This window comes from Saccopteryx leptura, chromosome 4 (assembly GCF_036850995.1).
Source record: "Saccopteryx leptura isolate mSacLep1 chromosome 4, mSacLep1_pri_phased_curated, whole genome shotgun sequence".
Classification (NCBI taxonomy): Eukaryota; Metazoa; Chordata; class Mammalia; order Chiroptera; family Emballonuridae; genus Saccopteryx; species Saccopteryx leptura.
The window spans coordinates 106,983,600-106,997,302 of record NC_089506.1 but is presented as its reverse complement, the minus strand read 5'-3'; the positions used below and the strand labels follow the sequence as shown (position 1 = coordinate 106,997,302).

Sequence of the window (13,703 nt, the reverse complement as noted above, 5' to 3'; positions counted from 1 at the left end):
TAATCCCCTTCACGATTGCAACCAAAAAAATATAATACCTAGGAATAAACATAACAAAGAATGTAAAGGACCTATATAATGAAAACTACAAAGCATTTTTAAGGGAAATCGAAAAAGATACAATAAGATAGAAAATATTCCTTGTTCTTGGATAGGAAGAATAAATATAATCAAAATGGCCATATTACCCAAAGTAATATACAAATTTAATGCAATTCCCATCAAAATTCCAATGACATTTTTTAAAGAAATGGAACAAAAAATCATCAGATTTATATGGAATTATAAAAAACCCCTAATAGTCAAAGCAATCCTAAAGAAAAAGAATGAAGCTGGGTCATTACAATACCTGACTTCAAACTATATTACAGAGCCACGACAATCAAAACAGCATGGTATTGGCAGAAAAATAGACACTCAGACCAATGGAACAGAATAGAAAGTCCAGAAATAAAACCACATATATATGGTCAAATAATTTTTGATAATGGGGCCAACAACACACAATGGAGAAAAGAAAGCCTCTTCAACAAATGGTGCTGGGAAAACTGGAAAGCTACATCCAAAAGAATGAAACTCGACTACAGTTTGTCCCCTTGTACTAAAATTAATTCAAAATGGATCAAAGACCTAAATATAAAACCTGAAACAAAAAAGTACATAGAAGAAGACATTGGTTCTAAACTCATGGACCTTGGTTTTAAAGAGCATTTTATGAATTTGACTCCAAAGGCAAGGGAAGTGAAGGCAAACATAAATGAATGGGACTACATCAGACTAAGAAGGTTTTGCTCAGCAAGAGAAACTGACAACAAAATAAACAGACAGCCAACTAAATGGGAAATGATATTTTCAAACAACAGCTCAGATAAGGGCCTAATATCCAAAATATACAAAGAACTCATAAAACTCAACAACAAACAAACAAACAATCCAATAAAAACATAGGAAGAGGACATGAACAGACACTTCTCCCAGGAAGAAATACAAATAGCCAACAGATATATGAGATACTCATCTTCATTAGTTATTAGAGAAATGCAAATCAAAACTGCAATGAGATACCACCTCACACCTGTTAGATTAGCTATTATTAATAAGACAGGTAATAGCAAATGTTGGAGAGGCTGTGGAGAAAAAGGAACCCTCATTCACTGTTGGTGGGAATGTAAAGTAGTACAACCATTATGGAAGAAAGTATGGTGGTTCCTCAAAAAACTGAAAATAGGACTACCTTATGACCCAGCAATCCCTACATTGGGTATATACCCCCCAAACTCATAAACATTGATATGTAAAGACACATGCAGCCCCATGTTCATTGCAGCATTGTTCACAGTGGCCAATACATGGAAACAACCAAAAAGCCCTATAATAGATGACTGGATAAAGAAGATGTGGCACATATACACTATGGAATACTACTCAGCCATAAGAAATGATGACATCGAATCATTTACAACAAAATGGTGGGATCGTGATAACATTATACGGAGTGAAATAAGTAAATCAGAAAAAAACAAGCACTGCATTATTCCATACATAGGTGGGACATAAAAATGCGACTAAGAGACATGGACAAGAGTATGGTGGTTAATGGGGGGGGGGAGGAGAGGGAGGGAGAGGGGAAGAGGGAGGGGCAGAAAGAAAACTAGATAGAAGGTAACGGAGGACAATCTGACTTTGGGTGATGGGTATGCAACATAATTGAATGACAAGATAACCTGGACATGTTTTCTTTGAGCATATGTACCCTGGTTTATTGATGTCACCCCATTAAAATTAATAAAAATTAAAAAACAAAACAAAACAGAGATAGATCTTGGCCAAAGTGTCAGATGGTTAATAGATCTTGTACAGGGCCTAAAATCACCCCCATGACTGCACTTCACAAACATCAGTGACATTTGGATGCAATCTCTTTCAGAACTATGCTTTCAATTGAAGAAACACAGAGTAAAGGTAAGAATGCCTCTCATCCCCCACTCCTGCTCCCTAAGACCAGCAGATAGCTTGTGTTATTTACATCAGTGAGAGCCTGCATGGAGGTTGAGGAAATAACAAGCATTTGAGAGAGTCAATAGTTTCCACCTTCTTGGGTGACAGCTTGTCTCCTAGTTATTTACTGCTCATACAAGAGATCGCTCCCTTCCCTGCCTCCATGATCAATGCGGATTCCTTTGATTCCTTCTCCACTCTAGCATCATCCACAACTGTGGCTCATCTTCTGCCCTGGGCATCTGCAGCTGGAGTGAGGCCTCGCCCACCGCTGAGTCAGAACACAGCTGAGGATCCCGAGCTTCCTGCTCCTGACACCTGCAGGCTGGGCTTCCCCACCAGTCAGTGTCCTTCCAGGGCAGGCTGGCTCTGGAACATGGCCCTTTTCTTCATTTCCCTTGCCTCTCCTGCCTCTTAGGCACAGCCCCCTGGTTGTCCACAGATCTCCTCTGTGTGTTAGGCGAACGTGATAACCACTACACTACGGAAACTAAACTGATCTCCTCTGTGTGACACACGATTTATACCCTCTCCCCACACCACCATGCCTTGGCTGGTTCTCTCAGGACACCTGTTGGAATGTGTCTCTGACCTGCCCTGGGATCCACCCACTTGGAAACCCTTCATGTCAGGGAGGCCAGGCCAGGAGGCAGCAGCAGACTCCCGACCTGCCTGGCCAAAGTTCTCTGCAGGGGCCGGGGCACCCACGCTTCACCCCGCCGGAGCCCTCGGCTGCCAGGCGCAGGGCACAGTTCTGGACAGATTTCACTCTAAGAACATTTCACTTCATAGAATCTACAACTGTAAAAAAAATAACTCAGAATGTATATATCTCATGAATTATAGCCCAATTTCAATGCTTGCCTTTTATTTTCGTGAGAAAAGAAATGAATGAAAAATAATACTCATCAGATTATCCTCTCCTGAGGAGATCATAGGTACTTAGAGAATCTTGTCCCTGTGAAATGTTGACTGTCTGCAGAGGTGAAATGAGTCATCTCAGTGGTCCATAGTGTGACCTTTGGGAAGGGCCAGGGGACCAACTGTTATTTTAGCCGGACATATTAAAGTAGCAGAATTAGTTGGCTTGAGAGATGTTCTCCTCACCTGAGCCTAGTGTGCTCCGCCCACTCGCACCCAGGCAGAGTTTCCCAGACGCTGCGGGGTGTCCAGCACCGGAATAGAAAAAAGGGCTGGCTGCTCGGTGGTGTCCGCAGGCTGCACCAAACGCTCTGCCTTGATGATCACATTTAATCCTTTAACAACCCTGGGAATTAAAGTGCTATATGACCTCCACTTATAGATGTGGGAGTGGGACTCAGACAAGTGAATAAACTTGCTCAGGGTCATTGCCCTCCTGCCCACAGGTGAAGGACAGGTGGCTGGGAGCTCTCTGTCCCCTGCTTGGCAGAGCCTTGTCCTCTTGGAATGAACATGGGCACAAAGCATATGGGGCACAAAGCCTCCGATTCTGCTTTATTGCCATGTAGGACCTAGGTCCTTGTTGGTGATGGGGCAAAAAGGGACTGATGTGAGCAATGACAAAGAACTCTTCTCAGAGAACCCTGTCACTGCTGGCTTCATTCCTTCTGGCCTCTTGCTCCTAGAAAGCCATCTTTCTAGCTGGACAGGGGTGTGGTGGCTCTCCTAGCATACCAAGCAGGGAGGGAGGTTGAGGAAGGGAAGCCACGGGCTGCAGTGGATCAGAACTATCCTGAAGGAGGTGTGCACCATGTGAGGAGAAGGTGCCAGGAAGCACACAGAGTGAGAGGAGAACGGTGGAAGAAACGGTATTTCTGTGGGTCTTTCTTGCTGCGGCACAGCCGTTTAGCTCATCAGCAAGGCTGGCATGGAGACTGCCTTCCATGTTAAAACCTTGTCTGAACTGAACTTCCTGAGTATAACACAGCATCTGGTGGGCCCTGACTTTGTAAGGTTAATGTTCATAAAAATTTCAAGCTACAAGAACCATTTTTTGGACACTGTTTTAATTGCCTGCAAATTAAAAGAGGGTTAAGTTTAAGATGACATCTAAATGATTGGTCTGAGAGAGTAATAGGATATCTCTGGTGCAAACTACAGAAGGCAAGGATATTATACATTCATACAACTGTGCAGTGGCCAGAGCGAGGCTGAGGAATTGTGGAAGGAATATAGGATTTGGAGTCAGAGAATCTGAAACTTGAATCCTGGCTCAGGCACTTGCCCATTGGCTGAGCTGAATCTTGCCAAATCATTAACTTCCTGTCTCATTTGTAAAATGGGGATTATTAACCGAGGCCTAGTGAGTATAGGTGGTTTCTATGGAGATCAAATGACAGAATGACTGTGAAAGTGAAATCCACATAATCATCAATCAGAATTCTCTCCCAGGGGCTGGGCCTCCTCCATTTCTAAGGCTTCTTTCTGTTCCTAGCAGCATTCTCATGCTTGAGAGAAAACTGTAACATCCTCTTTGTTTAACTTACCTGGAAAAGCAATGGAAATATCTAGAGATTTGAGCATTGGGAAGTTGTACATTCATGTGGTGAAAACAAAGACTCTTTGGGTATATCGCTGGGTTGCTGGTGCCTGTTCTGAGTCTCAGGCTGTGCCTGTCTGATCAGCAGGTGGGCATCCTGGCATAGTTCCTGGTGGTCACATACTGGCTGGATACACAGTGAGAAGAAGGCAGTGCTCATGTGTCCACTGCAAACTTGGATAGATCTTTCTGCTGATTAGACAGGAACCATGCCTCAGACCCTAGAATGTACTTTAATGCTGCTTTTAATACATGTTTGTCTGTACTGACTTTGAAAAGAAAGACTGGGCTAGGGCAGGTGGTGGGAACTGGTAGGTTGTTTTAAGTAGCATAAACAGGATTCCTTGAGCTATCCTTGGGGCAAACCAAACTACAGTGGTATTTTATTAACTACAACTCCGTAAGTGGCACATTCTTGTTCATAATAGTTAACCATGACCCTGTAAAATAATAAAACAGTGTATCAGTAAGAAAAAAAAAGTGGGAGTATATTCCACAGAGTCTGACTATTAAGCATACTTGACATTGCTAATCTTGAACAGGCTCAATGGAAACCATGCTAATCATCACATTTGCTTAACCAGGTACTGTGATTGCACCTGACAACAGAGAATTGGCTATGTTCAGTCCCTTTTCTCTGCGGAGAGCAACACTTGTATTTCCCACTTTTCTCTTAATCCTGACCTCTCAGAGACTCTGTTTTAAGTTAGGATGAAATGTCGGTCCCTCTTTCCTACTTCTATTTGGTCTTCATAACCCCATTCAGATATCATCTTCTGGGAATGTTCTTGATTTGCAAGTGGAATAAATCATCCTACTTCCTGCCCCCCAGTATGAACAGACTTCAAATCAATACACTTACTGCCCTGCACAAGAGCGTATTTCCATGTGCATTGTCCTGTGAGGCGGGGTTGCTTGTGCTCAGTTTTCCTTGGAGACCCAGCTGCTGAGTTCCACACACAGCACCAGCAGCACAGCAAGAGCAACCAGACTTGAACTGCGCTGCATTGAATCTAATGTGGCTGAAGAAGGGCTCTGTGGATCTGTCTATTTTGGGGTATACTTGCTGAGGACAATTCAGCTCAATAACCTGTTTGTTTTCAGTTACCTCCAGAGAGACAACCTTTTACCAGCAGGATCATGAGAGCTGGTTTGGCAGGGGACCGAGTATAGGTGGAGGGCATGGGAAGCAGGCTGGTGCCCTGTGGCCCGACGTCTTACATCTGACCTTTATGTACCACCTCAAGGCTCAAGCTCCAAGGAGCTTCTTACCAAAGCTGTGTTGGTGTTAGTTCTTGTACTTTCTAAAAAATATTAACTTACACAATTGTGGCTCCCATCATTTTCTATGGACAACTTATTCTGAGATAGAGAAGAGAAACATGTGGACGAGTGTCTGTGTTAGCATGGAGTTGGTAGGTTACTATCGAGGCCATGTGTTAAGCTGGAGGCCTTGAGTGTAAGCCAAGTTTGTGTGACCTGGCATTCATGAGAATCTTGCCACTGCTGGTAGAACTGTTCTAAAACACATAATCATAGGAATATGTGGGTAAAGTTGGCAGTGGCTAGAAGTCACAGATTTATGAAAGCAGTCTGGTCACCTGGGGGCAGACAACCTGGGCTTGAGTCTCAACTCTGCCACTCGCTATCGATGTGTCCTTGGGCAAGTTGCTTGAACATGCTGTGCCTATTTTGATCTTCTCTAAAATAGGGATGATGATATAGTTACCTACCTCAAGACAGTTGTGACAATTAGACTAATACAGTGTGTCTGTAAAGTCATGGTGCACTTTTGACCGGTCACAGGAAAGCAACAAAAGACGATAGAAATGTGAAATCTGCACCAAATAAAAGGAAAACTCTCCCAGTTTCATACCTATTCAGTGCAGTTCGATGTGGGCTCACGCACAGATTTTTTAGGGTTCCTTAGGTAGCTATCCTGTATAGCCTCTACAGACTCGTCACTGACTGATGGCCTACCAGAACGGGGTTTCTCCTCCAAACTACCGGTTTCCTTCAACTACTTATCCCACCGAGTAATGTTATTCCTATATGGTGGTGCTTTGTTATAAATGCACCGATATTCACGTTGCACTTTGGTCATGGATTCAAATTTGGCGAGCCACAGAACACACTGAACTTTCCTCTGTACCATCCACATCTCGACTGGCATGGCCGTGGGCTGCTCCGCTGTATACATGGTGTTACGTCATCATCTGCGCATGCGCACATGCTGCCACATCATCCTACAGAAACTGGGAGGGTTTTCATTTTATTTGGTGCAGATTTCACATTTCTATAGTCTTTTGTTGCTTTCCTGTGACTGGTCAAAAGTGCACCATGACTTTACGGACACACTGTATCTGTGAGGTGCTTCAGATGCAGCCTGTCACCTAGTAAGCACTGTAAAAGGGCTTATGAAATGAAACTGAAAATTTGCCATGGAATCGGAGGTTAAAGGGGAATCTTAAAGGCTGACCAGATGGTGGCGCAGTGGATAGAGCATCGACCTGAGATGCTGAGGACCCAGTTTCGAAACCCTGAGGTTGCCGGCTTAAGTACTGGGTCACTAGCTTGAGTGCATGGTCAGCTTGAGCCCAAGGTCCCTGGCTTGAAGCCCAAGGTCGCTGGCTTGAGCAAGGGGTCACTGGCTCAGCTGGAGCCCCCCGGTCAAGGCACATATAAGAAAGCAATCAATGAACAACTAAAGTGATGTAACTATGAGTTGATGCTTCTCATCTTTCTCCCTGTCTGTCCCTCTCTTCCTCCCTCTATCTCCCTAAAAAAAGGGTGTGGGGAGAAACCTTAAACACCATGGGTAACCACGACAAAGTTTAAATGCCTCCTATTACATTTCTGCCACGTGGTCATCTCCCTCTGGGTGTCCTGCACGGCGGTGACTGGAAGCCCCCATCTCCCAAGGCAGCCTGTGTGCAGGGCAAGGAGAAGAATGAGCAGGAGTGAGAGTGTCAGAGTGAGTAGGAGAGCGAGCGGCCACTTACTGTGGATGGTGTAACCCAGGGCCTCTGCCAGCTGCCGGCCTGTGTTCCCTCGGGCTCCAAACTGCAGGATCTCCAGAGGGATGGACACGGCGGTGGGAGAAACGACAACGTTTGTTCCATTTCTGTCTGCCGCCACGCTTCGGTAGAGGCGGAGAGCACGCTCCGTCTTCAGCAAGGTCAGGGCCTCGCGGAGGTCGCTGTCTCCTCCGGGCAGGTAGGACAGTAGTGGAAGGAAGAGTGAGAGCAGGGGAGGCTGCATGGAGGCAGGGAGAGCTCCTGCAGTTCAGAGGGAGAGAAGGTCACATCCCGCCCAGAACCTGGGCAGTCCAGCTCTGTGCTCAGGGGCCAAGGATGGCTGAGGGCAGTGTTCCTTTACAGTTCTGGTCACCCACCCCCTGTCTCACCCTGCCCCCAGCTGCTCCACTGCATTCTGTGTGTCTGCAGTAGGGACACTCGCTGTGAAATGTGACCTGGAAGGCCTGGGTTTTAGGCTGCTTCTGTCCCTTACTGGGCGTGTGACCCTGGGCAAGGCCCTGGTCAGGTCGGAAGCAACCAATTATGCTGAAAAAGGAATGTAAGCAGTACTTCCTACTCATTTTCCTTGGTACTTTGCCAGCTTATAGCTGTGCCATGTCTATCAGTAATAGTAATAATAATAAGAATAATAAGAATAAGAAGAAGAATAAGAATATCTCAGACTGTGTTAAAAAGAACTTTGTATTTTCTCAGTTAATCATTACAACAATCTTACAAAGTAGCTGTTATTATGTTTCAAATGTAGAGATGATGAGGTAGAGAAAGCCCAGTGAACCATTTAAGAAAACAACATGAGGAATGGAACAGGCTCGTGATTCAAGTTCTGGTTCTGTGAGTAGTATATAATAAAATATCGAGAATATAAATGCACCTGAAAATATTGATCCATGAGCTAATCATACCTAGAATATAAGAATTCTTGTGATGCAAGTTATTTTTGTTTTAAAAAAGGGTTACTTTTCATAGAGAGCAGAATTACACAAACATTATTTCTCCTAGAGAAACGTCCCCCTTCAAGGAAGCGAGGGCTTAGCTGGAAATTAGTGCAAAGAAGAGAAAGGCAAAGGCTCAATGCCTGTGCTGTGCACAGAGGTATCAGCCAGGACTGCTGTGAGAAGGACCCAGTCCAGCATCACTTCCCATGAGAACTTTGCAAGCAAGGCCACTGAGCTAAGTGGTGTTTACTTCAGGTAAAGTCCCAAGGTGAAAATATATTCTCTTTTTCCAATTCTTCCTTCCTGCAGCCAAGCATAAGGGTGGTGCTTTGATGGCTGCATACTGTCGGGGTGGGGTGTGTGTGTGTGTGTGTGTGTGGATGTTTTTCTGGATATGTGTGTTTGGAGATAGTGCATCCCAGCCCAGAGTCATTTGTGAAATGATCAAGTCCCAGTGCTCCTGCAGCTCCTGTCGCCTCCCTCTGGGACACTCAGCCGTCAGCCCCTTCATGTCCCTGGGCTCCCCGTGGCCACATCCCTGCCATGGTTCACCATGGATGAGCTGCTTACTCACGGACTCTGGATCGGACTGGTGCGTTCTCTTGCTTGATTCTGTTCGGGTGGGTTTCTGGCAGTAATGTGCTCCCCTTTTTATTTAAAAAGTGGAGCAGAATCTGCTTTGAATCACAAGACAGCACAGGGAGGAAGCTGGCAATTGCCGTCTCTGCCGGCGATGTCTCTACCACTCGGTCCAAATTCCTGGAGCCTGAGGTCCTGCAGAGAGCCAGGAGAGGGGACACAGCCCGGCCAGCAAAGCCCCGATCAGAGGCAGAGCAGGCCCTGGGGAGGGAGCCAGACACACTCATCAAGCCTTCTTAGGCTTGTGACCTGGTAGTACCAGCAAGGAAGCCCTCTTCTAGCCCTTTATCACTTTGAGGAATTCCACTGATAACTCTGCCCTCGGAGCTTTTACTGGGTACCTGGTACCCAGTGCTTCTAAACCCCTCCTCCTGTGAAGAAAACAATACATCAGTCTTTGGGCACTTAAAACTTTTAGCGAATGAAACTCTGCAGAAGAGAAAGCAAGCAATGCAGTCTGGAACAGGGTGACTTGCCTTAGTTATTACTAATAAAAGTGAATTCACTTATTCATTTATTTGTAATTGGAGCTCTATTAACAATCTTGCTCTTCTCAGATATAACAGTTAATAAATCCAATCACTTAATTTGAGAAAGAGACCATGCTGTTAATGAGTAAATGTACATTTTGGGAAAATATAAATAGATCTTGTCCTAAGTTTGTCCTTGTGACCAATTCAGAATTACATACATTTCTGCTAAGGTCTTAGGCATTAAGTTAAGTTCAAAATACACGATAGGTTACATATTGTTAGAGATTAAAGAAAGAGGACAACATTTGGAAATAAATGCAATTCTTAGTAATTATCTCTCAGGTACTTGTTAGTGTTGATATTTCAGAATGAATGAGACTGCTTTTCATCTCACCACTACTCATAGTCCTGTAATCAGTGGGTAACTCACTTTAAAGCAGAGTATCATTGCTGACATTCAAGCCTAGTATGGTTTATAGGTCTTAGGACAATTACAGTTCTATAATTTTTTCACATAAAACCTCCCCAAGTCTTCAATTTAGATAGAAGCACATTATTGTATGCCATGGACTGAACTCAGTATGATGGGAGAATGTATGGAGAACTTATTCCATAGCACCCAGAGAGGGTATCCCATCCACACATCCATTCAGCCATCCATCCGACAAATGTCTCTTAAGTTCCCAAACAATGTGATGGGTCCTGTGGATGTGGCAGTGAACCAGCAACCTGGGCTCAGCTCTCACGGGACCTAGAGTCTTGTCCGCTGATGACAGACTTTTGATGCGGACGCTAATGGCTTTAAGAAGGAAGAGCTTACCACGAGGAGGACTGCAAAAACTTGTAAGAGCTGTCTTCCAAAACCACAAATTCCCTGTAGCTGCAATTATTTGAGCAGAACCTGATTCACTATTTGCTGGGGTTGGGCTGGGGAAGTGCTTGTAAAAAAATCCCCCAAGTTGGAAAATTCTGGCTGTGTGGCTTCTGTGAATATTCCTTCCTGACTCTAGGAATGTATTATTCTGCATTGCTTAAAAAAAAAAAAGTTCTCAAGAAAAACAAAATGCTAGGGAAACTTCACATACAGAAAATATTTTCTCTGTAGGTTTAACATTCCAACATGTGGATGAATGAAAGATGAATGGCCATTGATTCTTCAGTGTGTTCAGCTGTGACTCTGCGTAGGTCACAGTGCTTTCTGTCCACATAAACGGAGATTATCAAGCTGTTTCTACCTTGCTGGGATACTGGTGCGTTGCCAAGGGAGTCTCCATTCTTGGTGATACTTAATCATAATTCTAAGCATAAAAATACTGAACATAATTATGTGCTTACTGTGTTTTAGGGATTCTGTTATATACTTGCTATCCACAATTGCAATGCATCTTCACAATAATCCTACGAGGAATATATTATTATCCCCAATTTGCAGATGATGAAACTAAGGCTTAAAGAGCTTAACATACTTGCTTCAGGTCCACAGTAAGAGGTTGAGCTGGGGTTTGAAGCTAGGGCCATATGGACTCCAAGGCTCACATTCTTCACCACAGTCTTGGTGGTATCTGTCAGGAACCAAGGGGGTCCCCAAATCCCTCTTGGCTGTGGGATTCTAAGACGTTTGGTGGTCAGCCCACACTCTATTGGCTCTTAATGTGTGTCTACTCTGCCCACATTTGCTGGGGATGCTGTGGTGAGTCACCTGTAGATAGATTGCTATGAGGCACAATGCCTTTTTAATCACGGTTTTTAATTTTTCACAACCTGATTTCTTTCAGGCAGAAACAAATCACTTTCAAACCAAAAGGTCTACCAAACTAATGTGATGGGTAGGAGCATTGCATATTAATTTATTTGGAACATCACTAATACTTAGACATCTCCTCTTTGTTGCATGGGCTTTTGGTTGGGGTTGTATGGGGAGAGTGCCCATTGTCTATGCCCTTGAGCTGTTTGTCAGGGAAAGGGAGCACACGGAAGCCAAAGAAAGAAGTTACAGGCACTGAGAGAGTCAGCCCGAGCGCAACGCAAAGTGGCCCAGCACACAGCATCTCAGAACTGGACAAAACTGTCAAGTCTTTTTTTTTTTTTTTTCTTTGAAGTGAAAAGCAGAGAGGCAGAGAGACAGACTCCCACATGCACCCAACCGGGATCCACCCGGCATGCCTGCTAGGGGGCGATGCTTTGCCCATCTGGGGCCTGGCTCTGTTGCAACTGGAGCCATTCTAGCTCCTGAGGTGGAGGCCACAGAGCCACCCTCAGTGCCTGGTCCAACTTTGCTCCAGTGGAGCCTTGGCTGCGGGAGGGGAAGAGAGAGACAGAGAGGAAGGAGAGGGGGAGGGGTGGAGAAGCAGACGGGCGCTTCTCCTGTGTGCCCTGGCCGGGAATCGAACCCGGGACATCCACATGCTGGGCTGACGCTCTACCACTGAGCAAACCGACCCGGGCCAAAACTGCCAATTCTTTCAGGGAAAACCGTGCAGGTGCCCCCCGCGCCCCCCGACATCGCTCCAGGAAGGGGAGGTTGGGAGCCATCTCTGGGCTTCCTGCTGTCACAGCTGGTGGCTGCAGGCTGGCCCTTGAGTTAGTTCTTCATAGGTACCCAGTGCATGGACTCAAAATAAGTAGTTTTGATCTTTCTGCCTGCCAACGGCTTTCAGGACGGCATAGAGGAGATGGCACAAAGGCCTGGCTTCACGTGACTGCTTCTACTCACTGTAGACTTTGGGCAAGTTACTGAACTGGCCAGGGTGTGAGTCTGCTATTTTACCCCAAAGCATCTTTTTTGATGTCTTGTAAGAAAAAGGTTGGAAACTTTAACAAGGGACAATGGACAGATATTGAGAGATGTTTTTTTAAATCCAACTTGTAAAAGCCAGTCATTCAATGTTACTATTGTGACCTTGGGTGCAGAGAATTGATCTAATAATCCTTCTCCTCAGTTCACACTACGTCCTCACACTGGTTCATGGAAAGTCCCCTTTGTTTTGCTTCCTTTTAGAAATACGCTCTTGAAAATGTGTTGTTTTCTGTAAATGCATTTTAGATTTATATACATGGTTTTATGTTTTGTACTTCATGTTCCCTAATGATTTTCAATAAGCACTGTATTTTTAAGATCCATCCCTATGGTGCTATGTATACATCTGAAACTGGCTTTCAACAGCTGGATAATGGCACCATGCTGCTCCATGGGATGCAACCACCACAGTTTTGTAAATCCACTTTCCCACTGATGAACATCCAGGTTGCCTTCAACTCCCCTCCAGCACAAACAGCCCATATACAACCTTGTGGACTGTGTGGGAATTTCCTGGGTTAACATCCCCAGAAAGAGAATGTCAGGGTCACAGGATAGCCAAATATTTAATTTGACTACATACTTCCAGATTGAGCTCTGGAAGAACAACACCCATCTATACCACCAACACCCTACTTTCTTCCAGTACTTGGCATTTCCCAGCTTTCATATTTTTCCAGTGTAATTGGTACAAAATAGTATTTCATTATGTTAATTTGCATTTGGGTGATCACCAGTGATTTAGAACATCTTGTTATAAGATTATCATTTTTGTTTTCTCTTATAAAATGACCTATTCCTAATCTTTACCCATCTTTCTATATTTTGTTTTTTCTTTCTTGATTTTAAGTTCACAGATAGAATACATTCTTTGTCAATTTTAGATATTGCAAATATCTTCTCCTTTTCTGCCCATTATATATTAACTATCTTTATGATATCTTTATTGAAAAGAAATCTTTAATTTTGACTTATTCAAATTGTTTTTTTCTATTGATTAATGGTGTTTTTTTCTATTGATTAATGGTGCTTTTTTTCTCATGTATTAGATCCCCACATCCACATGGGTGTATTTCTGAGCTCTCTACTCTGTTCCATTGGTGGATTTCTATTTTAAACTGTTTTCATTACCATGGTTTTAAAATATATCTTATTATATAATAGAACAAGGTCCTCCTCTTTACTGTTCTCTTTTAAAGTTGACTCAAGCCCTGAACAGTTGGCTCAGTAAATAGAGTGTTGGCTTGGCATATGGACATCCTGAGTTCACTTACCGGTCAGGACATACAGGAGAAGTGACCA

At 44.1% G+C, this 13,703-nt stretch overlaps 1 protein-coding gene across 2 annotated transcripts in view; it reads right to left on the bottom strand.

The window, feature by feature from the left end:
* SERPINE3 (serpin family E member 3) overlaps positions 1-9,113 on the bottom strand; it is a 41,169-nt gene extending 32,056 nt beyond the window's left edge. For both annotated transcript variants that reach the window (XM_066380936.1, XM_066380937.1), the window contains exons 1-2: positions 9,067-9,113; positions 7,522-7,797 (exon numbers count right to left, since the gene is read on the bottom strand). In XM_066380936.1, coding sequence (XP_066237033.1) covers positions 7,522-7,780 — 259 coding nt within the window. In that variant the 5' untranslated portion in view covers positions 7,781-7,797; positions 9,067-9,113. The remainder of the gene's footprint in view (positions 1-7,521; positions 7,798-9,066) is intronic.
* Between the last annotated feature and the right edge of the window lie 4,590 nt (positions 9,114-13,703).